At 57.8% G+C, this 25,873-nt stretch overlaps 1 protein-coding gene and 1 long non-coding RNA gene across 5 annotated transcripts in view; one reads left to right on the top strand and one right to left on the bottom strand.

Moving 5' to 3' along the window:
• Nucleotides 1-1,633: 1,633 nt before the first annotated feature.
• Nucleotides 1,634-25,873, bottom strand: part of TMEM184B (transmembrane protein 184B) — a 49,311-nt gene continuing 25,071 nt past the window's right edge. For 3 of the 4 annotated variants that reach the window (XM_033405055.2, XM_033405056.2, XM_049694082.1), the window contains 8 exons: nt 24,268-24,433; nt 12,270-12,360; nt 11,677-11,752; nt 8,814-8,905; nt 7,670-7,839; nt 7,005-7,199; nt 4,975-4,995; nt 1,634-4,032 (listed from right to left, as the gene is read on the bottom strand). In XM_033405055.2, coding sequence (XP_033260946.1) covers nt 3,791-4,032; nt 4,975-4,995; nt 7,005-7,199; nt 7,670-7,839; nt 8,814-8,905; nt 11,677-11,752; nt 12,270-12,360; nt 24,268-24,433 — 1,053 coding nt within the window. In that variant the 3' untranslated portion in view covers nt 1,634-3,790. The remainder of the gene's footprint in view (nt 4,033-4,974; nt 4,996-7,004; nt 7,200-7,669; nt 7,840-8,813; nt 8,906-11,676; nt 11,753-12,269; nt 12,361-24,267; nt 24,434-25,873) is intronic. The other variant, XM_004279480.4, reaches the window with a different exon arrangement.
• Nucleotides 14,436-21,290, top strand: LOC117196463 (uncharacterized). Its single transcript, XR_007470018.1, has 4 exons — nt 14,436-14,813; nt 15,217-15,321; nt 15,519-15,626; nt 20,724-21,290. It is a non-coding gene; the product is annotated as an uncharacterized LOC117196463 (long non-coding RNA).

Consider the following 25,873-nt stretch of genomic DNA (forward strand, 5'->3'; position numbering starts at 1 on the left):
GTTTAGAAGTGTATGTCCTGGTCTATGTTTTTTTTGGGGGGGGGGGTTCTGAATGAGGGGCCCAAGAGGGGGTTCTGCTTTCAACCCCAGACAGGCCCCTCTGCTGGGTGGGAAGGTTAGCCCCAATTTGCAGAGGAAGGAATTGTGCCCCATCACTAGCTCTTGCACCCAGGCTTGGTGCGGGGGCAGGTTAGGCGGAGGTGGAACCGGGCAGGGTGGTGCCCAAACATCTGTCCTTCCATCTGGTTGCCTGGGGCCAAGGAGCTTCCCTGGGGAAGGCAGAGCCAGGAGGATAATGATATGGGGGGGTTAAATTCCCTGGGCATCCCTTCAGCAAATAAACAGCCCCGCCCAGGGAGGAAAATTCCCCGATTGAAGAGTAATCTTTCCAGCCTTTCACATTGAGGTCAGATTTTCTACAGCCAAGTAAAAAATATTCTCCTCGTGTTCCAAAAGGCACTGAGAAGCAGGGAGAGAAGTAGCTTCCTCAACCCCCGCCTGCGGGCCTGAAGCACAACCCTGCGTCTCATCCTAGGCCCCAAACTCCCTGTAATTCAACCCAATCTGCTAGCCCAATGGGGTGTTCTGTGGTCTGTAGGTCAGGGAAATCGAGGTGTGTTTTTCTCTAGCTGTATAACCTTTGATGACTTATTTCGCTTCTTGCAGCCTCGGTTTACCCATGTGTACAACTAAGGTTCTAAGGGCGTAGGTGTGACAAGCACTGGGAACCTGAGGGGCTGCAAGCTTTAACACGCAGAGTGAAAGTTTACCCAGCGCACCTGACAGCGGTGAGGAGGATCTCTGCGTGGCTGGGTACGGAGGGATGGCGGGGCTGGGAGAAGGCTGCTCCTGTCGAAGGTGCAGGATCTGAGAGCTGGGGAAGGGCCAAACCACATGGTTTGGGCTGGTCCACAGGCCTTTCTCCCCTCACAGGTTGGGGCCCAGGATCCTGATCCAGAGACGCCGCGCTCAGGCCGGCAGAAAGGGCAGCAGGAAGCTGTCAGGGGGACGAGTGGAGGTTGGCTGGGCTGGGAATTGCCCCCACCCACGCTGCATTCCTGAGTGCCCCCGTCAGCCAGGCCAGGCCCCAGGAAGGCATGCGGCGGTGGTAGGAAGGTGCCAGGTGTCTGGCGCATGCCCACTGCCCCACAGGCCCTGCTCCAGGCCTCCTTACCCCTGGGGGAAGGCGCCTTGGGTCCCAGGGTGGAGGGTGGGCCCAGGGAGGCAGGAAGATAGCCTGCCTGAGGACCCTGGGAAATCTCTTCCAACCCCTGGGAGACACCTGCAGGAATGGGGCTGCCAGAGTATGGGCCCCCCTATCTGGTTGACCAAACTGGGTACGAGCTATCAACCCACTGTGCACGCCAGCCCTGTGGGGTGTTGAGGAGGGTGGACCCCTAGTGACCAAGGCTGCCACCATGTCCCACTGGCCAGGGGAGGGGGAGACACTTTGTCCAACAGGGGCCTGGACCCCAACTTCAGTCTCTGGCAATGGGAATCGCCCCATCACCTACACCTACACCCAGAAGGAAGGGGGTTTCCTAGGACACCCTTGTCCACAACCACTAAACTCACCCCCAAACACATACAAGGGAGCCGAAGAGGAGGAAGGAAAAAGCCTTACCCACAGGCAGAGATTTCAATACAATCTATATTATCTCATATATATATTTCTTTCTCACTGTATTTGCTCACTTCTGTCACGCATTTAAAATGTCACAGAGACCAAAATAGAGCGGCTTTCTGGTGGAACTCATGGCAGTCACACACGAGATACAAAACTAGGGGACTCTGTCTTCTCATACATCATACAATTAATTTTTCAAGTATTTTTTATGTACAAAGAGCTACTCTATTGGGGAAAAAAATTAACAAAAAAATAAAAAATAAAAAGACAAGGCAGATTACACATCCTAGGAAGGAGGGGTGGAGTGGTCGGGCACGCGTTCCCAGCCCCCAGCCCCCCAGGGGCTGCTAGCTCCCTGCCACGGAGCCCTGCATCCACCATGCCAGCGGGCAGGTAGCAGGGTAGGCAAAGACCAGTGGGGCAGGGAGTCAGCAGCACACTTTGGCCTGGAAGGAGAATCAGAGAAACAGATTCATGAAAGCAGATGGTGGGGGTGGATAGAGGTCCTCCTGGGACGGGCTGCCTCCTGCGTAGCCTGCCGCCACTGGCCAGGCCCACCAGGGGCCTGAGAGCTGGTCTCCGGTACCAGACATGCAGGCCTCTGCGCCTGCCACCTGCAGAGCTGGCTTGGTCACTGAAGGAGGCCGGGGGACACTACTGTGATGGAACCCCCCTCCCGACCTCGGCACAGTTCAGTCCAAGAGTGGCCAGAAGGAGAGATGCCACAGCAAAGTTCTGCACCCACAGGGCAAGGCCCTTCTCCCCCGCTCTGCCCCCTCCTCCAAACCCATGTGCTCTCTGGGTTTCAAGTGACAGAACGCTCTGCCTGTATGAACGTGCATTGTGTCCCATCACAAGGCTCTTCCGAAGACAGTGGCCAGTGTAAGCCCGGCCTGCCTGGGGGCTGTGGCCCCGGGAGGCTCCATGATATGGGCGAGGAGGTGGGGGAGGGGGAGGGGACTGGTGGTCCTGGCCACCCGAGGCCTGTCCAAGGGCACTTGGCCCAGCACTGCAGGATCCTCTGAGTGCCAGCAGCGTAACAGGGGGCCCCCAGGGAGTGTCTGGGACAGGCTGAGGGCCCAGTGAGGGGGAGCTTTCATATGTGACTAAGGCACAGAAGAGATGGGCCTTGGGGCCAGATGAGGCAGGACACCAGGCCCTGTTTGGATACGGGGCCAGAGAGAGGAGTCTCCCAACTCCTGGCTCCCCGCCACATGCCCCCTCCCTCCCTCCTCCCTCCCGGAGGACTGTGCTCCTCCGGAAGCTGGAAGCTGGTCTGAAATGCGGAGACCAGACCCTCCCCAGGAAACAGGAGGGAGCAGCCCCAGGGAGAGAGACCCGGATCCAGCAGAGGTGCTGACTGCTCAGCCTGGGAAGGAGGGGTGGGAACCCCTGACCCTTTGAATAGCTGGGAAGCAAGGGCTCTACCCAAAATGCTCTCAAGAGGAAAGACCGCAAGTGGGAGGGCAGTGTGGGCGGCTGGCTGTCTTCAGCAGGCCAGGAGGAAGGGGCATGAGGCAGGCAGAGGTGCAGCCACAGAGAGATCACTCAGGAGCCCAGATGCACCTGAGCACCCTTCTGAGGTGGACCCATGGCTCTTGGTGTCTGGCTCTGACCCCTGCAGCATGCCAGCTAGGCCTGGGTCAGAAGGAAGGTCCACAGAGAGCATCCGTTCCCTCCTCCCTCCTCCTGCCCAGGGTGAGGCTAATCTAGCATCAGACAGGGGGACAGGGGAGGGAGCAGGCGGGAGGGAGAGCCCGGGTCAGAGTATTGCACGGTGTTTGGGGGAGGGGCTGAGAAGGCTGCAGCCGCTGGTCCACAACACAAGCATCTGGGCCTGGGCACGGCTGGTCCCAACATGCTGCCGCCAAAGGACGAGCTGCAGGGGCATGGGAGTCGCTCCCACTGTCCTGTGCCCGTCGTCCAGGCAGTAGAGCCTTGGCCTTGTATAAACATTCCTGAAGGCTCCTGGGTGAGCCTGGGCCATCCTCTGGGCAGACAGCATCTGGCTGTTCCTCTTGAAGCGATATGTTTCTGGTCCAATAAATTAAAGGGCACTGCCGAAGCTGTGGCAGCCTGCCTCCCAGCCTGGATGTGAGGCTGGAGGCGGGGCACACCCTGCCCTGGGCCAAGGTCCCAGTCCTTCCCCGCCAGCAGCCGCACCTAGAACTCGTCATCAGAGCTGAGCAGGAGAGTCTTCTCGTTGTCCCGGGTGCCAGTGAGGCTGTGGGAGCGCGAGAGGCTGTGGGCACCCCCGCGCCAGGTGGGCCCGGGCTCCAGGGTGGACTGCTGCGTGTACTGCTGGTAGGCGGGCGAGAAGTTGTGGATGGCATCCTGCACGATGTCGTGCGGGTTCATGGTCTCCTTGAGGCTGCTGGAGATGCTCTTCATGGGGGCGCAGCGGCCTGCAGGGCGGGAGGCGGGGGTGAGGGGTCCGGGCAGCGGGAGGCAAGGCAGCCTGGCCCCCTGCCCCTGGTCCTGGGACCGAAACCCCTGCCCCAAGGCTGTGTCATCTAACCAACCCCTCCTGGGACAGACAATGGGGTCCCGGACATGAGAAGGGACAAGCAAAGAAATGGCTCCTTTGGCGGGGTGCAGAGTGGAGCGCACCCCCGGGGAGAAGGTAAGCAGCCGCTTGGGAAAGTCTGGCAGGCGGGAAGGGAGCTGGGGTGGAGACTGGTGTGCTGCAGGCGCGAGCCCGAGCACCCTGGGGAGGCCAAGACAAGCTCCGCGCCAACTGGAGGCAGGGAGTGGAGGGGAGGGGCCCAGGCCCCTCTCGCCTGCGGGGTGCTCCCCTTCACTCTGGGGAGTGGCCCAGGGACCCGCTCCATCAGGACAGGCCGACAGGGGCCTGGACCCACAGCGGAGCAGGCATCTTGGCTCTTGACAGGACAGGGGCCACCTGCCTCGAGGTGCTTCCTCGTAATTCCCTAACAAATCATCCCCAAGGGCTCTGGGGGGGCAGAAATGGCCCAGGCCCCCAAACCGAGATGGAAGGGGTGAGCCCGACTCTGGTCCCAGGTCTTGAGACTCAAACTTGCATGCTCTTTTCCCCTTCACGCTCTCTGCCACGGAACAGAACTAACTCCCCAGTTCCCCACTAACAGGCACCGTGCCCCCAGACAGTGCAGGGCATGTTCCAGGACAATGAGAGACCAGGAGGACGGAAACAGGAAAGCTCTACGGAGGGCACCCCTTGGAGGCGAGTGCTCTGGGCTCTGCCGCCCAGGGGTGCCTGGGGGGGAGGAGGCGGGGACACAGCGAAGGAGCTTGGGAGACACACATGCTGGTGACAGGGACCAGGACTGACGTGCAGGACAGACGTGCAGACTGAGAGCAGAACCTACCGTAAGGGCCGTATGTCGGCACTGCCCGCGGCCAAACCCGGGGCAAAAGCGGGGCAGGGGGAGGGGGAGAGGAGCCAGAGAAACAGAGAAGACAAGAGACAGCTGAGTGAACGCCTCGTGCCCACCACCAGGCCGGCACCGCACCACGCACCCCGCCCGCCCCGCCCCAGGCCCTGCCCGCACCCAGGCAGCCCGCTGCCGGCTGGGGGCCTGGGGGGCGTGTCCACCTAGGAGACCCCTCCTTCGAGGCTCACGCTTTCTTCTGGTGGGGGACAAAGAGCGGACCCCCAGAACGCTGGTCGGAGTTCCACCTCCGCACTGAAGGAGGGGCCGCCCACCCCACTCCTCGGGCTCGGCTAGAGCTGCTGAGCCCGTGCCGCCTGCGTTACAAACCTCACAACACTCCACAGACGCGACACGCAGGCGGGGGCAGGTGACGTGTACTGACCACACCACGGCTTTGCACCCAACCCTGACGGGCTGAGAGGGGCCGGGCGCCGCGGTTAGTGGGCGGACAACCGGCCTGGGACCAGCACAGTGGTGGACAAGGGCTCTCAGCACCTTGGCTGGGCTGGGCTGGGCTGGCATCCCCGCTACAGCTGGATGCCTGACAACGCTGTTTCTGGCCGGAGCTGGATGTGTCTGGGGGCGGTGGACGGGAAGACAGCCCAGGCAACCGCGGAGAGCCTCTGCAGGGCCACTAGTGCAGAAGCGCCAGCTTGAACCGTGGTAAACCTCAAGGGTGTAGAAAGGGTTCTTGGCCACGGCCTCAGACTCCTGGCATAAGGGTGACTTTCCCAAGGGCATAGGGTGTCAGGACCAGGTCGAAGGGACATCGCCCTCAACACTGGGAGGGTGTCAGCCAGCAGGTGGGATGCCGGCCGGCAGCGGTGAGCCCTGGCCAGTACAGCGCCCAGCACTAAGTGAAGAATGCAAACCGGAAAAAGCACCTAGAGTGCCCAGGCTGCAAGTGTCAGGTGCCCGAGTCGCGGGGCCTGGAGGGGGAGTCAGTCCACATGCTTCCAGCGGCCTCGGGTATCTTAAGGCCTCTCCCCAACCAGGGAAAGAACAAGGAAGGTAGGGCGAGAGGTGGGGGGCCCGAGGAGCCCTGCACAGGCCAGGCCAGGACAGTGTTTCTACACTCCTCTCAGCACGCGCTCCCGGGGCCCGAGGTGGGCACAGGTGGTGGGCCTGGGCACCCAGCCCCACAGGCAGGGAGCTGGCAGCAGCCAAACCCCGGGGTGGATGTGTTAGACCAGGAGGCTTCCTCCTCCCCAGGCCCCGGCCCCCCACGGGGTGAGTCAGTTCAGGCATCCCGAGCCTCCTCTTCCTCCGCCCCCATGAGCATCCCCTCTCTCCCAGCAGCAGCCAGAGGTAGCCCCCAGCCCCTGATTCTCCAGCCAGCAAGTTAGAATCACCTGGGGATCTGTCAGCACATCCTGCCAGGCCCAAACCCAGGCCAACTATGCAGAAGCTCCGAGGGTGGGGCCTGGACAGCATGGACTTCTAAGACTCTCCAGGGCACCTTAATATACAACCGGGCTTGCCAACTGCTGTTCTAACAAAGCGAAGATTAGCAGGTGTAAAAAGAAAGCTGTTAAAAGCTATTACCATCTGAGTCTGTTTCTTAGAAGGGATCAGGTTAAAAAAAAAAAAAAAAGAGCTTTAGAGACAAGGGAATTACAGGACAAAATGGATAACAGTGTTCGATGTCAGGAACCCTCAGGAACTTGCTTATTCTCGGGGCTCTGTCCTGACCTTCCCATGGGGATATTGTGCTATATCGTCTCCATACTCCAGATCTGCTGCAAGAGACAGGTGGGTGTAGCTTCCAGGACCAGTCCCTGACCCTGACACCTTGTGACAGGGGACAGGGGAGCCTGGACCTCTGTGGCCCCTTTCCTACACCTGGGATCCCTGACCTGACCCATCAACACCTGAAGGACCCTGGGAGGCAGGAGGGGCCCTGGGGCGGGGCCGGGAAGCACCCTCCCTACTGGGGGGGTCGACTCCAAGACCCTGGCTCATACCTTGTGCGTCCAGCCTCTTGTCAGCGTAGACCTTGTAGGTGAAAGCGTGCCGCAGGGCCAGAGCTGCAAAGAACATCTCCACGCAGATGATGAAGTCCTGGTAGCCAGCAGCCACGGTGCCCTCACCCACCGACACGCGGGCCGAGTGGATCTTGGGGATGGCCCCGCACTTCTCCAGGATGGCCAGGAGCATGCCTGGAAGGGGAGGTGTGGAAGGGGAGGCATGGGCGTCTGGTCCCAGACTGGACCCCCTTCCCCATCTCCCTTCCTCCTTATAGCCCCCCAAATGCCACACTCCGCAGGGAGGCTGGAAGCAGGGTCCACGGTTACTCCTGTTGGGCAGGGATGCTGACACAGGCCAAGGCCTCAGGGAAACCACACTCCCCAGGTCCTGGCTGGACACCACCCGGATTGGATCCCCCTGTCCAGGAAGCAGTCCCGCCCACGGGCACGGCTCCTCTGAAAGGCCCCTGAGGGCCCAGACATCACATCCCACAGGTGCTCAGTGGACAGAGGTCCCTTTGAGCTCCAGGCCAGGATCGCCTAGGGACAGCCCCATGGCCTGGGCCCTCGGGGCACTGGGGACAGTGGGCAGGAGGAAGAGGACAAGGCTTAGGGGACAGAGGGGCACAGGCCAGCCTCACAGGGGCTGGGAGGAGGCTCACCTTGCCAGAAGGAGAGAAAGATGACAGACTTGACCATGAAGAACTTGAGGACGGGGCTGTAAGGGCTGAGCAGCTCCCGAGTGGCAAAGTAGAAGAGGAAGAGGGCGTAGAGGGCCAGGCTGACAGAGATGTTGTAGATGATGGTCACGTAGAGGTAGCCACTGGTGACGCTGTGGGAACAGGGAGTATTCTCTGGCTTGAACTGACCCTTCTGCGGGACAAGGGGCCTCCTTCCCCCCTTTGCCCTGCCCACATGCCACTCTGCGCAGCTCTCAGCAATGCTCCCCGAGCCATCAAAGGGAGGGGACGGGTGATCAAAGCGGTCCAAACACTGCGGGGAGTGCAAGGGTGAGCACCTGCAGGACAGGCCAGCCCTGCCACCTGCAGCTCCGGTGCCCACGCTCCTGGTGGAGGACTCCAGGTGTCCTCGGGGGCGGGGCCTCAGACCGATGGTCAGAGGGACACGAAGCTCAGCTTTTTTTTTTTAACATCTTTATTGGGGTATAATTGCTTTACAATGGTGGGTTAGTTTCTGCTTTATAACAAAGTGAATCAGCTATACATATACACATGTTTCCATATGTCTTCCCTCCGAAGCTCAGCTTTGCTCTTTGCGCTTGAGCCAGGGGACGTCCCCGGTGAGCCTCTGTTTGCTCACCGGCCCTTGGGGGCTGTCGTGTAGCGTACAGGGAGTGTGTCTGAAGTGCGTGCAAGCTCAGCGCCACGTGGGCCACGTGGTCACTTTCACTAACCCCCCGCAGTCTTGTGTGTGCGTCAATTCACACAGGAGAGGAGACTCGAGACGGGCCCCTCAGGGCCCTGGCCCTCTCGCCCCCTGCCCTGGGATGGTCGCTGTCCCTTCTTGCTCTCCCCGGCCCCCGCCCAGCACCACTCTGCAGCCTGAAGGTGACAGACGCTGAGCGCTCACTCTGGTGCCAGAGGCGGGGCCGAGTGCGATGGTACCACTGCCAGGCTCCGGCCCCGCGATTCAGGGGTGCGGCAGGCGGGAGCAAGGCCGGGGTCAGGCTTGGCCTCCACTCAGAGGATGGACACGGGGGTGGGGCAATCGGAGGCCAGGGCACGAGCCTCGGGGCAGGGCCGCCCACTCCTCCCCACACGCGCCGTGGGGGGACCCGCTGCTTACTCAAAGTCACCGTCTCGGTACTTGCCGAAGGCCTGGAGGACCACGGTGCTGACAGCCATGAGCGGCTTCACCACGCAGAACTGCAGGGTGGCCTGTTGCAGAGAGAAGGTCAAGAGTCAAGGATAAGCACAGAAACCACGGAAGCAGCAGCTCCTCTGGCCAGCTGGGCCTGGGCTGGATGCCAGGGGATGGGGGCGGCCCAACCTCTTGCCCCTGGGGGAACTGCTGTCAGGAGGGGAAGGCAAAACACACGAGACAGTAACAGGGCGATGCAGCTGCGTGAGAAGACAGGATGGGGTGAAGGAAGAATGGCGGAGACGCAGGAGACAGAGATTCCACCAGAGGAGGGGCCACCGTGAATGTGCCAGGGACGGGGGAACGGGCAGAGCGAGCAGCTCATGCCAGGGGCATGAGCTCGGCCCAGGGGCAGAGAGCGGACAAGTGCAAGGGGTTAAGTGCTGGTGACGGGCGGCAGCAGGGAGGTGGCCCCAGAGAGCAGAGGCAGGTGAGGGTCTCCTTGTCTGCCCCGGGTCTGACTCCCTGCCCCATGCTCTAGGCCTGGGTCCAGGGTTTCTGTCAAGCTGGGGTCTTACTGGGGATGGAGATGACCCCACAGGAGCACAAAATAGGAGGCAGCCTGAAGCCCAAGGTCCGGAGTCCCGGCAGGCGTCTGAATTCTGGCCTTTTGCCAACTACCGCTGCTGAAGCCCGAGTGGGCGGCCACCCAGCCTCCGAGCGGTTGCTCACGGTAGATGGCTGTAACCAGCCCCGTGCTGCACGGTCGCTGTGCGGGGACTGGAGAACAAGACCGCACGGGCGTCCTTGGAGGTCTCCCACTCTGAGCGCTCAGCAGAGGCCTCTGCCACGGGAAGAATCCCTCAGCCAGGTTTCCACACGTCCCTACAGAGGCGCCAGTAAACGCCAGAGGTACCCTCGGTGCCCATAACATCACCAGAAGCGCGATTCTCTTGAAACCAAGTAAGTCGAAGCCACGAGGCCCTTCTGTGGAGACGGGAGCCATCTAACAAGGCTAAGCTAGCGTGGCTCCAAATGGGACAAGGGCCCGGAGCAGAGACAGTAACCCGTGGAACCCACAGTCTCTGTCCCGAGAGAGGCTCGAGTGCAGTTTGCAGGGGAGCCCGGGGCGGCCGGAGCCGCGTGGCTGCCAGGAGGAGAGGCGCGTGTGACGGGGGCTAGAGGGGCGATGCTGCTGTCAGCAAACCCCACAGAACTCCCCTGCCCCCCACCCCCTAGAGGAAGCGGGCCCAGCACGCTTTGGGGAAAGGGAGGGTCAGCGGCGTGTCCCAGGCGAGCCCTGCGAGCCTGCCAATAGGCTGGTGCTGCCCCGGGTCAGCTCACTTGGGGCCCACGACAGCCCCGTGACTTCTAAGTACTGTCAGCGTCCTCAGGGTACAGATGAGGAAACTGAGGCACGGAGAAGCTGAAGTGGCAGAAGAGGCCAACTCTCCAGGAGACTCGGACCCAGGCACCGGCACTGGTGACAAAGCTGCGGTGTCCTCTCTCACGTGGGAAAGGGGGGAGGCGGCTTCTTCAGCTCTTTCCTTTTACTACCTGACCCTGCCACTTCCAGGAACAGCAGTGGAACATCAAAGCCCACAGGGCTGGGGAATAATTTGCAACAAGGCAACCCAGCTAGTGATCTGGGGTCAAAACTTCATACACAACATCACCATCAAAGAAGGCGGTGAGTCACAGCTGGGCCAGCGCTGGTAAACAATGGCTCTGACAGGCCCCACCCTGAACCCAAGACAGTCTGAACTCCTTCCCTGCAGGTCCTGCGGGGAGGTTTTGAATTTAGAAACACCCTAGGGAAGGAGGATCTGGAAGCAGAACTGCAGACTGGGCCGCCCAGGCAGTGCTTTGTGGGTGCGTCTGCACTGCAGGCACGGCCCCGCCCAAAAGGGAGCAGAAAGGCCAGTCCTCCCGCAGGTCACGGTGATGCGCCGTGGGTTTCATTTCCCCTCGTGACGACGCTGCATGATGCTGGACGGGCTGACAGGCCCTGTGGAGCCCCAGAGGAGACTAAATCGAGGTCATGCCAGCTGGGCGTGGTGCCTGCCTGCCTCCCGGGCAAGGGACAGCGGGCTCTGAGCCAGCGCTGTGTTAAGGGCTTTCCCTCACCTGTTCCTCAAACCATCCCTTGAGGTAAGTTATCATTACACTCATCTCACAGAAGAGGAAACCAAGGCTCAGAGAGGTTTCGTACTTTATCCAAAGTCACACAGTCACAGGAGAGGCTGGAATTCAAACTCAGATGGTCAGACACCCAGACCCGTGCACTTATGCACAACACCACACTGCCTCCACCCAGGCCACTCGAGGCCACTGGGGCGGCAGCTCTGGAAACTGGAAGCTGCTAGACTGCCTGACAAGTGGGAAATGGGGGAAGGGACCAGAGGCTGCTCAGGCCTGTTCTGTCATGTTCTTTAATGCAGAAACCCTCCTGGCCTCTAGCCGCAGCTAATCAGAAGTTTTCAAACAGATTCTAGACTCGCCATGCACTTCCTCAGACACTCACACGCCACAATTTGGTCAAAGCGAGCAGGAGTCTGGGACCACTTCCTGCCCAGGGCTGCATCAGGCACTCCTGGGAGACCTGTTGCTTCCCCTCTGAGCACACCCCACCCATGCAGGTGCATCCCTAACTGCTCAGGGAGTGGGTGCTGGGGCTTGGGGTGCCTCACAGGAAATGGGAACCCTGCAGGTGGGCCCTATGCCCGTCTTTGTCCCTATGTCAACCAGGGGCAGCACGGCCCCTGCAGCGGCTACTCCAGGGCACAGACCCAGGCTCCTGGTGCCTGGCCTGCAACTCCTGACCAGGGCAGTTGCTGGGGGTACCCACCTGCTTGCAGAACCGCAGAAATCCGATGGAGTAAGTCTTTCCCCAGAGGCAACACGTGCCATACATGCAGCTGGACCTGGAAGAGGCGAGCAGAGAAGGGGCTGGTGAGCAAAGAGCCGGACTCAGGAAGGCAGGGCTGCGGGAGGCCGCCCTCACCCTCCTGCAGATACAGACAAGCTGGGGTAGGGCGGGGTAGGGTGAGGATGGGGCTTGGATCCTGGGCAGTCTTTGAGCACAAGGCCAAGCACAGGGAGAGAAGCAGGAGAGTGTTTGCGTATGCAGTAGGGTATATGCAGGAGCAGGGAGACACTGACCTTGGGGTAACAAACCAACTTAAAAGGCACTGAACGTAAAAACTACAAGAGGGAGAAACAGGCAAACAACAAAGGACAGGAAGAGAGAGGAGAAAGAGCCAGACAGGCCCTCCCAAGAGTTCCAATGAATGGCCTCGCTCAGGAAGTATGGGAGAGGCAGAGGTCAAGGTCACGGGCAGAGATGGTCTGTGTGACCGGCTGACGCCAGGAGAGCTCGGAGAACGTCAGGCCCAGGAAACAGGGTGGTGTGGGGGGGCTCTGGGGGGACTGAATACTCACTCGATGGGCTTCCCTCTGATCTCTGACATGATGGAACTTTCCCCCCCAAGGTATTCATAGCACAGGCTCAGGAAATTATAGATGACCAAGGCTGTGAAAACAATGTCCAGAGAAAAAGCACTCAAATCAACAGGATGGATAAACAGATGGTGGAATTCTAACCAGCAACGAAAGTGAAAGAACCACAGTCACAGGCAGCAACGGGGAGGGAACCTCAGGGACGTAAGAATCCGCAGTGAATATTGCATTTGTAATCAAAATCAGTCACGGCTAAATCATGCTGTTCAGGGAGGCACACGCACACTGCTGGTCACACCACAAAGAAAGGCAAGAAAGTGATTAGCTCCAAATCCAGGGCCGTGTGGGGCGCTGTGGGAGGGGAGCTCGGGACGGGGTGCTGCGGGCTGGAGGAGCTGGCAGCGCGCGTGGTCTGGGTCTCGGCTTTACAGTTGGTCATCGGCTTTATGCACTTTTCTGTTTGTGTGTCACAGATCACAATTTTATGACAGAGCAACAATAAAACTTTCTCCAGAGGGATCTCAGGAGAAATTCTCAGCAAGAATGAGATAGAACCCCTTATGCATTCAGCAGCGGGTAGCGGCGTCTCAGTGAGCACAGCATGACAAGCTGTAACAAAACCTACGAGAGGTGCACAAAATATAGTGCAAATTCCTTAGGAAGCTGGGCCGGCTCATCCTGAATCATGACACAGCTTGACATCACCCACAGAGATCCAAAATTTACAACAGCGACCTAGGGCACAGCAGAAGTACGCTGTAAATGCCGCAAATACAGCACTATGTTGTAACTGGTCTCCTGGTCAGAGGACTTCTGCGGGGTCAGCAAAGGCAGGCTGCTGCCTGCAGGGTGCTAGAAGCACACAGAAGTGCCGGGAGCCAGGGAGCCAGGGCGTGGAGGGGAGGACAAGGTGCACAGCGGAGGACGCCACGGAGGAGAGGATGCAGGAGGCAGATCAGGGACCTAGCGCAGGGGAACAGGAGACGTGTCCAGCGCAGGAGTGAGGCCAAGGGGAGGGTCAAGGCGGGGTCAGGGGATAATAAGATCAAGGGAGAGGCACCAGCAGCCCTGCAGCCAGCGGGCTCCTTCTTATCTGACCAGCCAACCCCGGTGCAGCAGAAGGGCCTTCGAGGGCCCCCGGTGCAGCCCCCTAGCTCAGCTCAAGATCTCTCGCCAGGTGGCTTGGTCCCTGCCCACCCGTCACACTTCCTTCCCAGCAACACTAGGTGCCCCCTTCCCCTCGGCAGGGTCTCGTGCCCTCCGTGTTTCTGCCCTTGCAGATCCTACGGCCTGGACGCCCTGCCCTCTGACCTGCTGGTACCGTCAACCCGTCAGACACCACCCACCATGAGAAGTCCTCGGCCACCACCATGGGGGCTCATGCGTCCCCACCCACGGAACCTACCGGTTTGCAGACAGACGCTGTGCCCCCGCCCCGCCCACCCCCGGAGTGTGATTACTGACTGGGAGCCTGCTTCTCCCTCGAGCGTGGGCCCAGCCCTCGGCACATACTAACCACACCACAAACGCTCGACTGCCTGAAACTGGAACACAGGAAATCCTGGCCGTACGTTTGGAGGTAGAAGTTGGCCTTCAGCAACGTGGAAAGGAATATATTTGCGGGCTGTACGCCCCTCACTTGCTCTAACCTAGTAAGGTTGCACGTCTGGGGCTGGGGAACAGGGGCCCAAGTGGCACCCTGCATAAACATGACCCACAGCATCTGTCACCTGTGCTGCAACCGTCCCCCTAGAGACACACAGCAGAGGGTTTGCAGTGTGACTCTGCTGGGAGCCTCTCTGTGGCTCAGTTTCCTCACCTGTTAAAATGGAGACAGAAAGAGCCCCTACGGAGTTAGGAGGTGGCAGGATTTCAGTGAGTATGCAAAGCGCTCAGGAGAGCGGCCAGCACTCTCAGTGCTGGCTGTCACGGCCACTACTGTTTATCTGTCCCCTGACGGGGCTGAGGGCCCTGGGAGCTGCCTGTCCGACACGGAAGCAGCTCAGGATGCTTGGTGGCTGCAGGAATCTCCACTGACTGGGCTCCAGATCACTCTCTACTGACAGAAACTTCGGGGTATCTGACGGCAGGGGGGTGAGGGGCGGGGGGCATCACGCCCAATCTGATGTCAGCCTGCTAATAACCTTCGTCCAGAACCATATACGGCCAAGTAGGGTGGATGTGCCCATTCCAGTCTGGGTCCAGCTGTCTTGTGGTTGACGGTATCTTCCAAAGGCAGCCACATCCCATGACAATGACACTCCTCTCAGAAGATGGGGTCTTCTTCCCTCTTTTTGCATCTGGGTGAACTGGGGTGACCACGGCGGAAGCGAAGTGACATCTGATGCTGGGCTTAGAAAAGGCCTCTTTCTTCCGGCTCTTCCTCTCTTGAGACGCTTGCCCTTGGACCCAGCCACCATGCGGTGAGGAAGCCCATGCTGGCCCACGTGGAGAGTCCACATGGAGAGGCTCATGTGGGGGAGGAAGTGAGGCCCCCAGCTGACATCAGCGTCAACTGCCAGACACGTAAGTAAACCAGACATCAGATGGCCCCTCCCCCAGCCTTCAGGTCTCCAGCTGAGGCCCAGGTACCACGGAGCAGGACCAAACTGTCTCCAGCGTGCCCTGTCCAAATTCCTGACGTGCAGTATCCATGAACACAGTACATGGCTGTTTTACACTAGTCTGTTTGGGGGTAGTTATGGACACAGCTACAGTAAGTGGAATGTACGTAAAACCACTTCCGGAGTTCCCAGGATGCGCCGTGATCTCTCACACCTCCCCTCGGCGGCACATCCCGATCTCTCTGCTAAACCCCAGAGGCAGACCCAGCTCAGATGCCACCTTGTCTTTGGCGGCCTCCCCCGTCCTGTCGCCATGCTCACATCACACCCCACAATCTCTCTGCTGATCTGTCTGATCCTTCCAGTACAAGAGGCAGCATAAAGCAGCCAGAAAGCCATGGATCCCGGAGCCAGACTGCCTGGGTGTGAATCATGGTTCCACCACTTAGGAGCTGTGTGAGCTCAGGCAAGTTTCTTAAGTGCTCTGTGCGTCGGTTTCCTCATCTCTAAGCCGGGGATAACAACAGCTTCTTCCTGGTGAGGCTGCTGTGAGGATGGGCCTTAGGGGTGGGAGTGTGATGCCTTATCTATAAGGCTGTGCTCACAATGAACAGTCCATAGTGTCACCCACTGTCTTCTGTAAACACTGTAAACACCTTGCAGGCAGGAACCGAGGCCCACCCACAACAACCACCAAAGGGCTTGACACTTCCATACTCAATCAACACGGAAGGAACAAACGAAACGAATGGATGGACACAGGCCACAGCTCCAGGTGAGGCTCAGAGAGGCGGGGCAGGCGGGTATGGCCAACACTCAGTCTTGCACTCAAGGAGCTCACCCTGTCACAGCCTGGGAAGCTGCACCTTCCCCAAGGTGATCAGACTTCCAGTCCCCAAAAACAAAACCCTCAGGCGAGGCCACAGGGGCCCAAGGTTCATCAGCCTCTCTGTCCAGAACCACCGAGCTAGGCTGTCCTGCAGTCCACTCCTGGGAAGAGCTTGGTGCCCGAGCTCACATCCTTTCCTGTGTCACAGCACACGCGGCACGCTCCTGATTACGTGGTCCACCTGTCTGTCCATATGCAGCTCTGCACTCAACTGGTCAGATCATCAAATTTCATCCATCTCTCAGTTCAGGACTTTTGACCTTTTCACAGTGCTATGGGGCCAGACAGTCTGGCCAAATACCAGTTTGCTGACGGTGTCTGTTAAAGAGTCATTAGTGAGTCAATATTGCATCTCGGAGAAGGGAGACAAGACAGAATCTCCTCGAGATCTCCTCAACCAGCCCACACCAAGACCCATTGACCATCTGGACAAATCAATGCCCTTCCGAGCCATGCAAAATACCCCCACCCCCCACCCCAGCTGGACAACTCAACACACACCCCAGGAACAAACACAGTGATACGCTGGCTCTGGACATCAGAAGAGCAAAAAAGATTATGAGTGGGGTTCTCGACCAGCAGCACTGTCGCCTGACCACACTTCTGACCACAGCTCCAGTTCTGGTCCCCTGGAGAGGCCCCAGACACACAAGTGACCAAGGGGCCCACAGGGAGCATCCAGCATGAGGGAAGGGATGGGTTCCCGCCCACCCCACCCCGGCATCTCTCTTTCTCACCCTGGAAAATCAGGTACCTGGAACTTTCAGCTCCATTCTAGATACCAAATCTTAAAGGAACTAGAGACAAATGCACACAATCAGGGGCAAAGGACCAGAATGGAGATGAAAGGAGGATGGCACTGGAGACTTGAGGCCTGGAGAAAAGACATTAGGGATCACTTTCATATAAGTGAGGACCACCTTCGTCCAGACGGTCAGACAGGACCCACTCATCCCAGGGGCAGATCCTAGGACTTCAGCTTAGTATAAGAAACAATTTCTGGGGCTTCCCTGGTGGTGCAGTGGTTGAGAGTCCGCCTGCCGATGCAGGGGACGTGGGTTCGTGCCCCGGTCCAGGAAGATCCCACATGCCGCGGAGCGGCTGGGCCCGTGAGCCATGGCCGCTGAGCCTGCGCGTCCAGAGCCTGTGCTCCGCAATGGGAGAGGCCACAACAGTGAGAGGCCCGCGTAACGCAAAAAAAAAAAAAAAAAAAAAAAAAAAAAGAAACAATTTCTGGCAGGTAGTCTTCAGAGATGAAAGGTAGTGAGCTCCCTGCCAGTAGAAGCATGCAATCAGAGGCTAGGCAGCCTCTGAGCTGAGACATTAAAGGGGTTCCAAGCAGCTAGGTCGGAAGCTAGGGTCCCTTCCGACCCTGAGATGCGAGGCTTTCTTTCCTCACTGGCAACTTCTCCCACCAAGAGCTGTCTGGACAGGAAGCTGCAGACCAAGAGGTTACTCTCCACCCAGCCTCCCATCCAGCATCCCCCCTGGCCTGACAACTGCAACCACACAGCCCTCAGGGGCCCGAGGGACTTCAAGAGAGGACCCGCTAAGAAGCACACTCTGACTGTCCCTGCCAGCTGCAGAGGACTGTCCTCGTGAGTCCCCCACTGCAAGTGACACTGGCTCCAGGTCACTGACGATCCCAAGTTCACCTCCTCCACACACCTGCAGCCCCTAAAGCCGGCCTCAGGGCCTAGCCCTTTTCGCTGCACAGAAATACTTTGGTTATTTGGAAAGATATATTTCAGAGTAACTTGTGGATGAGCCCGGAAAACTTAATTTTGACCACTTTGGACAGAAACCTTCTCTGCTCAGTAAACAGGGGCACCCAAACATTCTTTCCTGCTTTTTCTGTGACTGGTGATCACCGCTGACAACGACGGATGCGACGTGCTACAGCCAGGTGGGCGGGGTCCTCCCTAAGCACCTGTCCCCAGACACTGAGCTGCTCCGACGGCACTTTGCTCTTCCTTCCTCATAGCTTTTCTGTCCTTTGCCGTTCCTGCTCATTGATGCTTCTTGCCACCCGAAACACTGATTCTGGTCCCTCTTTCTATTTGTTTCTTCCGGATGTCTGCCTTTATTCTGATTGGTTGAGCTCTTCTGATTCCTGGCTCTCTCAGAGCCATGGCCAACAAGGGCCACCACCAGCCCGTGAGTCCTCCTGGCAGCACACTGGCCTCTGGGTCTTCTGTGGTCCTCAGCGGTATTCATCCAGGCTGTGTGCTCCCTACCTGGGAAGATGTTTTACTTGGGCCAGATTCCAGGAAGCTAAGTTTTGTCCCAAATCTGAAACCGGGACAGCTTTCAGAAAATGAGGCGTCATTCTTTGCCTCTTTCATGCATGTAAAATCTCTTCCCTTAACAAGAGTTCACACTTTTGCAGGGGAGAAACTTGTCCTGTATTGCTTCACCAAGCCCAGCACGGAGCAAGTCCTGGGCCTCAGAGACCCAGGGCTGAGTCCAGCCTCTGGCAATCACTCTCTGGGTAACTTGGGCAAGTTTCTTAGCCTATGTGAATTTTTTTTTCACATCTGTAGAACGGGGGTGATAATATATACCCCACCAGGTAATTGAGAGGTGAGAATGAGCTAACAGTAATGAAAAATGCATGGTAAACTGTGACGTGCCACACGAACGTTATTGAGGAAACAGTGCCGCGCGAAACACCTGTGGAGGGCGTCTCCCTCGTCTGAGCTCTGGCCACCCACATGTCTGCCCACAGAGCTCCCCAGGAACTTTAGGGGCTACCTCTCACCCCAAACACAATCAAACACTAAATGTAGGTAAGGGGGTTGGATTCTACCCCTCCACCCTGCCTGCCCCCTACACCCTGGTGGCACGTTCCTTAGGCTCTGTGAATTCCGGCCCTTACCAGGCAGTAGCTGCAGAGCAGGGGCACCGTGGACAAGCATTCACTTCTCCCTGGAAAATGGAAACACTACCTCCAAATTCGCAGGGTTTACCTCCACTCTCCCCTGAAATGCCCCTGAAGTGAGAACGACTGGGGGGAAGGTACAAACCTTCAAGGACAAGGACATGGCACCAGAGGCGGCAAACAAGGGATGTCGACCAAAGCTCTGGAAGATGCGGCACGGTCACTAACCCCAGGGGCAGGAGGGAGCCAGTGAGAACCCCAGGAACCCGAAGACGGGGCGCACCACGCAGCTCTGATGGCTGTGGGTAGGGGTGCAAACGGAAACGCTGGCCTACAAGTGTCCACGTGGAGCTCTGGGCTTTTTACTTTCAAGACAGGTTGTGATGGTTCTGTCCTCACAGAACCTGGCCCAGCTGAGGACAGCAACGCGAAGACTTGCAGAAAATATAGAGAGGAAGTCTAAATACCAAGGGGAGATGTCCAAGGCTTTCCCCGGGCTGCACCTGTAGCTCAGCCCCGCAGCTCCTTCCTCCCAGGCAGGAGATGAGAACATTATTCTCTGGGGAAACAGGTCCAGAATCAAAGCCTTCATTTGGTGTCTGCCCCACCACCACACGAAAATGGAAGAGGAAACGCCCCGTGTCCTATCACCCAACTGGGAGGAGGCCCAGCAGTTTTAAGCCCTATCCTTTTTTTATTTTTATTTTTTGCGGTACGCGGGCCTCTCACTGTTGTGGCCTCTCCCGTTGCGGAGCACAGGCTCCGGACGCGCAGGCTCAGTGGCCATGGCTCACGGGCCCAGCCGCTCCACAGCATGTGGGATCTTCCCGGACCGGGGCACGAACCCGTGTCCCCTGCATTGGCAGGCGGACTCTCAACCACTGCGCCACCAGGGAAGCCCCCATTCTTAAATACAAAAAATAGCCAAGGACCTGAGACATTTGAGGAAAGCTTCTTACCCAAAGGTCAAAGAGCAAAGCAAACAAACAGATGGAAGGAATTCAGGAGACAGAGATAATGCAGGGAACAGAAGAAAACTGTAATTAGCATCCCCAGAAAAAGAAGAACCAATACCAAGAACAAGGCTAGGAAAAAGAGAGCAGGGATGAGCTCCTGACATTTTACAACATGATAAAGGAAATAAAACCTCAACAGAGGGACTTCCCTGGTGGCACAGTGGTTAAGAATCCACCTGCCAAAGCAGAGGACATGGGTTCGATCCCTGGTCTGGGAAGACCCCCACATGCCGTGGAGCAACTAAGCCCGTGCACCACAACTACTGAGTCTGCGCTCTAGAGCCCGCGAGCCGCAACTACCGAGCACGTGTGCCACAACTACTGAAGCCCGTGTGCCTAGAACCCGTGCTCCGCAACAAGAGAAGCCACCGCAATGAGAAGCCCACACATAGCAACGAAGAGCAGCCCCCTGCTCGCCACAACTAGAGAAAGCCTGCGTGGAGCAACGAGGACCCAATGCAGCCAAAAAAAGAGAGAGAGAGAGAAAAAAACTTCAACAGAAAAGCTCAAAGGTAACGATTAAAAAACAAAACAAACAAACAAAAAGAACACCTCCTGAAAAGCAGAACAAAAAAGAGATGGAAAATCCCAGGAAATTGTAAAGGAAATTTGAGGCTCAATCCAGAAGTGCAACATTCTGCTTAACAGGAATCCCCGAAAAAGGGCTAATAAAGCGGAGGGGAAGACATGATCAAAACACATTCAGGAAAACTTCCCAGAACCACAGGACGGGGGTTGCTTCCACACTGAACTGAAAGGGCCCATCAGGGGCCCGGCACAATGAACATCCCACCGCTTGTGAGGTTTCAGGACAATGGGGATAAAGGCAAGAGCCTAAAAGCCAGGGGGGGAAAAAAAAAGGTCTCATACAATCATTAAGGATCAGAATCCAGCAGACTTTCCAAAAACAACACTGGAAACTAAGAGAATGTGAAAAACATGCCTTCAAAATTCAGAGGGAAAATGATTTCCAATTTAGAATCATATTCCCACTGAACACCAATCGAATAAACAATATAATAAAGATATTTGCAGATAATTTTCAGATTTCAAAAAACAAAACTCCCATGCAACTTTTTTTCTCAGGGAGCTCCTAGACGTGCGCGAACTAAGAAGAGAGCAGATGTCAAAAGTGGAAAAGATGGCATCCAAGGAGCAGGTGATTCAGGACAGGAGAGGCGACAGGATTCCCGGGATGACGGTGAAGGAAAGACCCAGGACAACAGCTGAGCAGAAGGAGGCCTCAAGGGCAAGCAGTGCAGACGGGAGCAAGAAGGGCAGGGCTCCAGGAGCACCACCACCCGGAAACCCTAGAGCTAGGAGGCGAGCTGATGTGTCTGGCGTCACTGACAGGAGGGCTTCTTTTTTCACTTGCCTGAAGCATTTGCGGAATAAAGTAATGATAGAGACACAGAAAACAGAGCAAATCAAAAAGCAAGACAAGTAGTAACCAGAGGAAAAATGAAGTCAAACGAGGAAACGTCGTCTTGGGACACTGTAAGGCTCAGCTTTGAACAACATTTACAGACGTGTAATGATGTATACGCTGAACACAGACTAAGAAAAATCACGATAGGGTCACATTAAAAAGATGAAGGAAAGAAAACGTGTGCGTGTGCGTGTGCGTGTGCGTGTGCGCGTGTGCGTGTGCGTGTGCGTGTAGTTGGAGGTAACATACCTAAATCAAGACCTTCCACAGCAGGAAGTCACTATAGAACACTACATAAAATTGAAAATCAAGAAACAACAGTATAATCATATTTTTAGGTTATTCTAGAAAAAGAAACCGGTTTAAAGAGTTTAAAGCAGGATGACTTTGGGAGTGAGGAGGAGTTGGGGCAGTTCTGTGTTTCAAACATGCGCATGTATTACCTTAATAAAAGTCAAATTTTAGTTGTTTTAATTTTGTTAAAAAGAAAAGCAAATGTCCCTGCGATGCCCGGCAGAGAGTCTGGCTCTGACCTGGCCTGCGGGACGGGCTGGCTCCAGGCGTTGGGACACTGAGGAGGAAGGGTGGGAGGAGGAATGAACGGGGAGGGGGCTTCTCTTTGAAGTGTAAGGGACACACCCCATCACCAACTCTACAGGGGAAGCTCTTGCTGGCAGCTGCAGATAAGACCACAAAAGGGGAGGGTCCGAGACAGAGCAGAGGTGCTGGAGCTGGCCAGGCCAGGGCCAAGCCCACTGACTCAGACACTGCAAGCTGGTGAACTCGGGGGCAGCCTGAACTTCACAGCAGCTGCTGTGCTGTTTGTAAACTCCCTTGGAGAGGCCAAGCGGATAATAGCGTTGCTAGGAGATGTGCTTCGCAGGGCAGCAGGCTTCCCGGGAGGACCTTTACGTGGCTGGGAGGAAAGTTGGGACAGGCAGGGCCTGAACAAAAGGGCTTCTGGGGTGGGGGGAGCTACCAACCATCTGCTGCTGCCTCTGAGGCCTGGGGTTAGGATGGTGCGGAGGCCCCAGCGGTGCCCCCCCTTCTGCCATGTGCCCCAGACTTCAGGGCCCAGGAGAGAAAGGAGCCTATACTTGCCCCCCATCACATAGGAGACACCCCCCACCTCCGCCCCCAGCAGGGATCAGCTCTTTGCTTCTAAAGAAACCAGTCGGCATTGGCAGCTCCTGAGCACCGTGCAAGGCTGGCAGCTGAACGGAAAAGGGTTCTCAGCCCCACCTTCCCCATCCTCAGCCTTTACAGCTCCCCAGGTGCCCAAAGGTCTCCCTGGGGACTCCACTGCTTCCAGGAACACCAGGCGCTAGAGCCCCAGTTATGCCCTGAGCAGGTCCCCGCCTGGCCGCAGTGTTCTCACCTGACAGAGCCGGGCGAGCCTGGGGATTCAATGAGGCCCCATGTGGGCGAACGCAAGGCATGCAGCAGGTGTTCAATGAAGTCCCTTATTCATTCGAAAAATGCAGAAGGAGTGAGCACCCATCACGTGCCTGGCTCTGTCGCACAGGCTCTCCGCCCACTCCTGCTCTCATGGAGCTGACAGTCCACGAGCGAGACGGAGCAAACCAGGCTCACAGGCTGTCTGAGCTTAACTGCAAACCGCGGTGAGGCCGAGAGGACTTGGACAGGGGTCTGGGAGCGGAAGCGATGGGGAGGCCTTTCCGAGGAGATGCTGGAGGCAAGATGAAGGAGGAGGCTCTGCAGCCACTGGGGAAACTGATGTGCCGGGTGGGCGGGAAAAGGGGTCAATGTGACCGCAGGGCTGGTGGGGCGTAGTCTGTGCCTGTCAGGTGCCTGCATTCCCTCGCCAAGTCCAAAGGCATTTCCTGTGCCCTGCGAGTCCTCAGGTTCAAACTGGGACAAGAAGAGAGACTCTAGCTTCTTTGGGGATGAGCATGCTGCACCCCAATATCCACTGAGCCCAGGGCTGGGGCAAAGCCCTCTGGGGTCTGGGAAGCAAATAACCAGTCGTGGTCAGAGCTGCCGGGCCTCGGCATAAGGAATACCAGGTCTGGTCACTCTACCCGAAACCAACAGTGCAGGTACGGGGAGAAAACGGGAAAACGCAGGACCATGAGAGGAGGGTGGGCATCAGAGCAGGGGTCTTGAATTCAAGGGCCCTCCTTCCCATCCCTGCTGGCCTCTTTGGGTACAGGCCAAAGCCTCGCTGGCCTGTGACTTGTCTTGGGGCCTCTGGCCACCCCCTCCCCTTCACCCCCCCACCACCTGGAGATTTTCTAAACTGCAGTTTCCAACCACATCGTATGTTTGTGTATCACCAGTAAAAAGAAAATCTAAGTTTCCCTCTATGTCCCACAAGGCTTTGTATGTCCCCGTCCCTGCTCCCATGGAAATGCCCTCCAGCTGCTGGTCTCTCCTCTGGCCGTGGCCGGCCCCCTGCACAGCTCCCAGCGCCTCCCAGCCCAGCACGCTGGGACTCCTCTCTGCCCAGAACGAACGCTCATCCACGGTACGACATGGCGGACGCTGACTCATTCTCTGAGACGCTGCTCCCCGCCCACCCCAGGCCAGGGCCCCTGGGAGAGAGCGTCCCTGTCTCCTTGTGCTGACAGTTTAGGTGGCACAGATGTCCGGAGAGCAGGCGGGTTGAGGGCGGGCTTGCCCAAGGCCCAGCACAGGGCCTGGCCGGTGCTCGCAACTCGGTATAGGAGCGGGTGGTGCTTTCACACCACACACGAGAACTGCCCCCTGAAAGGCAGCGAGTCACCTGTCCCAGCAGCACAGGCTCCTCCAGGGACAAAGCCCTCAGAGTTAAGACACGTGGGGAGGGAGGTCCAGTCCTGCTACCACCTTACCACGGACCCCTGGATAAGCCCCTTACCCGTCTGTACCTGGGGCTTCTACCTACAAATGGACCACTTATTTGCTGCCCACTCCCCCATCAGAGATGCCGGCACTGAGAAATGAGACACAGGTGGAGGGTCCCTGCTCCCAGGTATCTGTGGAGGTGTTTGGGGGCCGCATCGCAAAGCGCCTCAGCAGGTGAGACGCTGGCTACATGTGTGCTGGTACCTGGATGGAAACCGTGAAGGGGTTCAAGAAGTGACGGCTGGCCCCTCAGGGAGGAAGCTGGGACACCCAGACAAGGTGGGTGCACAGCCCCCGGCCCGGCTCTGCACCCCCCTCCCCTGGCCCTCCCGGCGCCGCTCGCGCTGTCCTCACCCTCGTAGCAGTCGCGCACGGTGCCGAAGTACACATAGTACTGGTCGTTGGTGAAGAAGAGGAGGCTGAGCCAGGAGTCGAAGGCGTAGATGGGCACGATGAAGAGGATGCGGACGATGTAGCGCTGCTCGTTGGGGCAGCTGTAGCAGCGCAGGTGCATATAGATCTGGGGGCAGAGGGGCCGCGTCAGTCAGGGCCCACGGCCCGCCTTGGCCCGCCTGCTCCACAGGAGGAGGAGGCCAGCCCGTGTCTAGCTCCGTCCTCACGAGCGCTGGGACCAAGTCACTCAACCCTGAGGCTTGGCGTCCTCCTCTGTAAAGTGTGATGACACAAAACTTCCGTCGTGAGGCTGTGGGAGCATCAACCACAGGGCGCGTGAAGCTTGCAGGCTGCGCGTGGTGGCGCCAGGGCCACCACACAGACATCGGCCACGAGGCCACGCCCAAGACCGTGCACATCAGCCAGGGACGTGCCGGCATCCACAGCTGTGACAAGCTCCCTGGGGACCCGTGTGCACGGCCAGGTTTGGGAACTGGGTGCCTGGTGCAGAGGAGGCTATTAACACGCGTGTGTGTGTCCCTCCGCCGCCTGGCCTTTCTAAACACCTGGCCCCTGGGGCATGGAGCTAACACACAGGCATCCAGGTGGTCGCCCACCCCACCCCGTCCCTTAACTAACTTATGGTGTAGAGGGCGGGAGGGACGGGACCCTCACTTTCACAGAAGGTGGGAGCAGTTCCTGGCTGAATGGCTGCAGTGATGGCCTGTCTCATTTTCCCATCTGTTGAACAGGTGCAGTGCTGCCTGCCTTGCTGGGAAGTTGGGAGAATGCAATGTGGTTTTTAGAAAGCAGGAGAAAAAAAAAAAGCTGCATACAAGTGCCAAGAACTGCTCTAACCACGATGCACAGTCCCAGCAGCCAGAGTCTCTCGTCTCCGCTCCCATGACTTCATGCTTGGCCCAGCCGAGCCCTGGGCTTGGGAGGAAGAGAACAAAGTATTCCCCATCTGCTGTGAGCCAACCACCTTGGAAGCAGTCGAGTTCTAGAAGGGACGGGGAACACTGGGACCCGAACAGGCTCAGCCTCCCCTCTTCGCTTGGCAACCTTCAAACCTTCTTCCTGGGGCAGCCAAGGCACATCCCAGCCCATGGCAGCCTCCCCGGGGACAGCGAGCACAGGGGGACGTGAGACTTGACTTCTATCCCAGCTCCACCACCAACCTGTACGTGACTAGGCTAGTTCCCCTCCCTCCTCCCTCTCTGGGTGTCAATTTTCTCATCTGCGAAGGGGTCACTGCCATCCTGTGCCCCTGAACAGTTAGTTCCCAGGCTCCCCTGCAGTTTAGGCTAGACACATGACCAGTTCTGGCCCTTGGAAGCGGGCCATTTCTGGTTGAGAAAGTTAAACACCCAGAGTGCTTTCTGCACACGCCCCTCCCCACAGCTGTCAGATGGATGATGTCTTAAAAGCGGCAAGATGCTGGAGCCACAGAACGGAAACTGACCTGCACTGGGCTGACTGAGCAGGAACCTGACTCCCCCGGGTGAAGCCCCTGAGATTTCGGGCTTATTTTTTACTGCAGTGTAGCCTGGCCTGGCCTAACTCA

This window comes from Orcinus orca, chromosome 11 (assembly GCF_937001465.1).
Source record: "Orcinus orca chromosome 11, mOrcOrc1.1, whole genome shotgun sequence".
NCBI lineage: Eukaryota > Metazoa > Chordata > Mammalia > Artiodactyla > Delphinidae > Orcinus > Orcinus orca.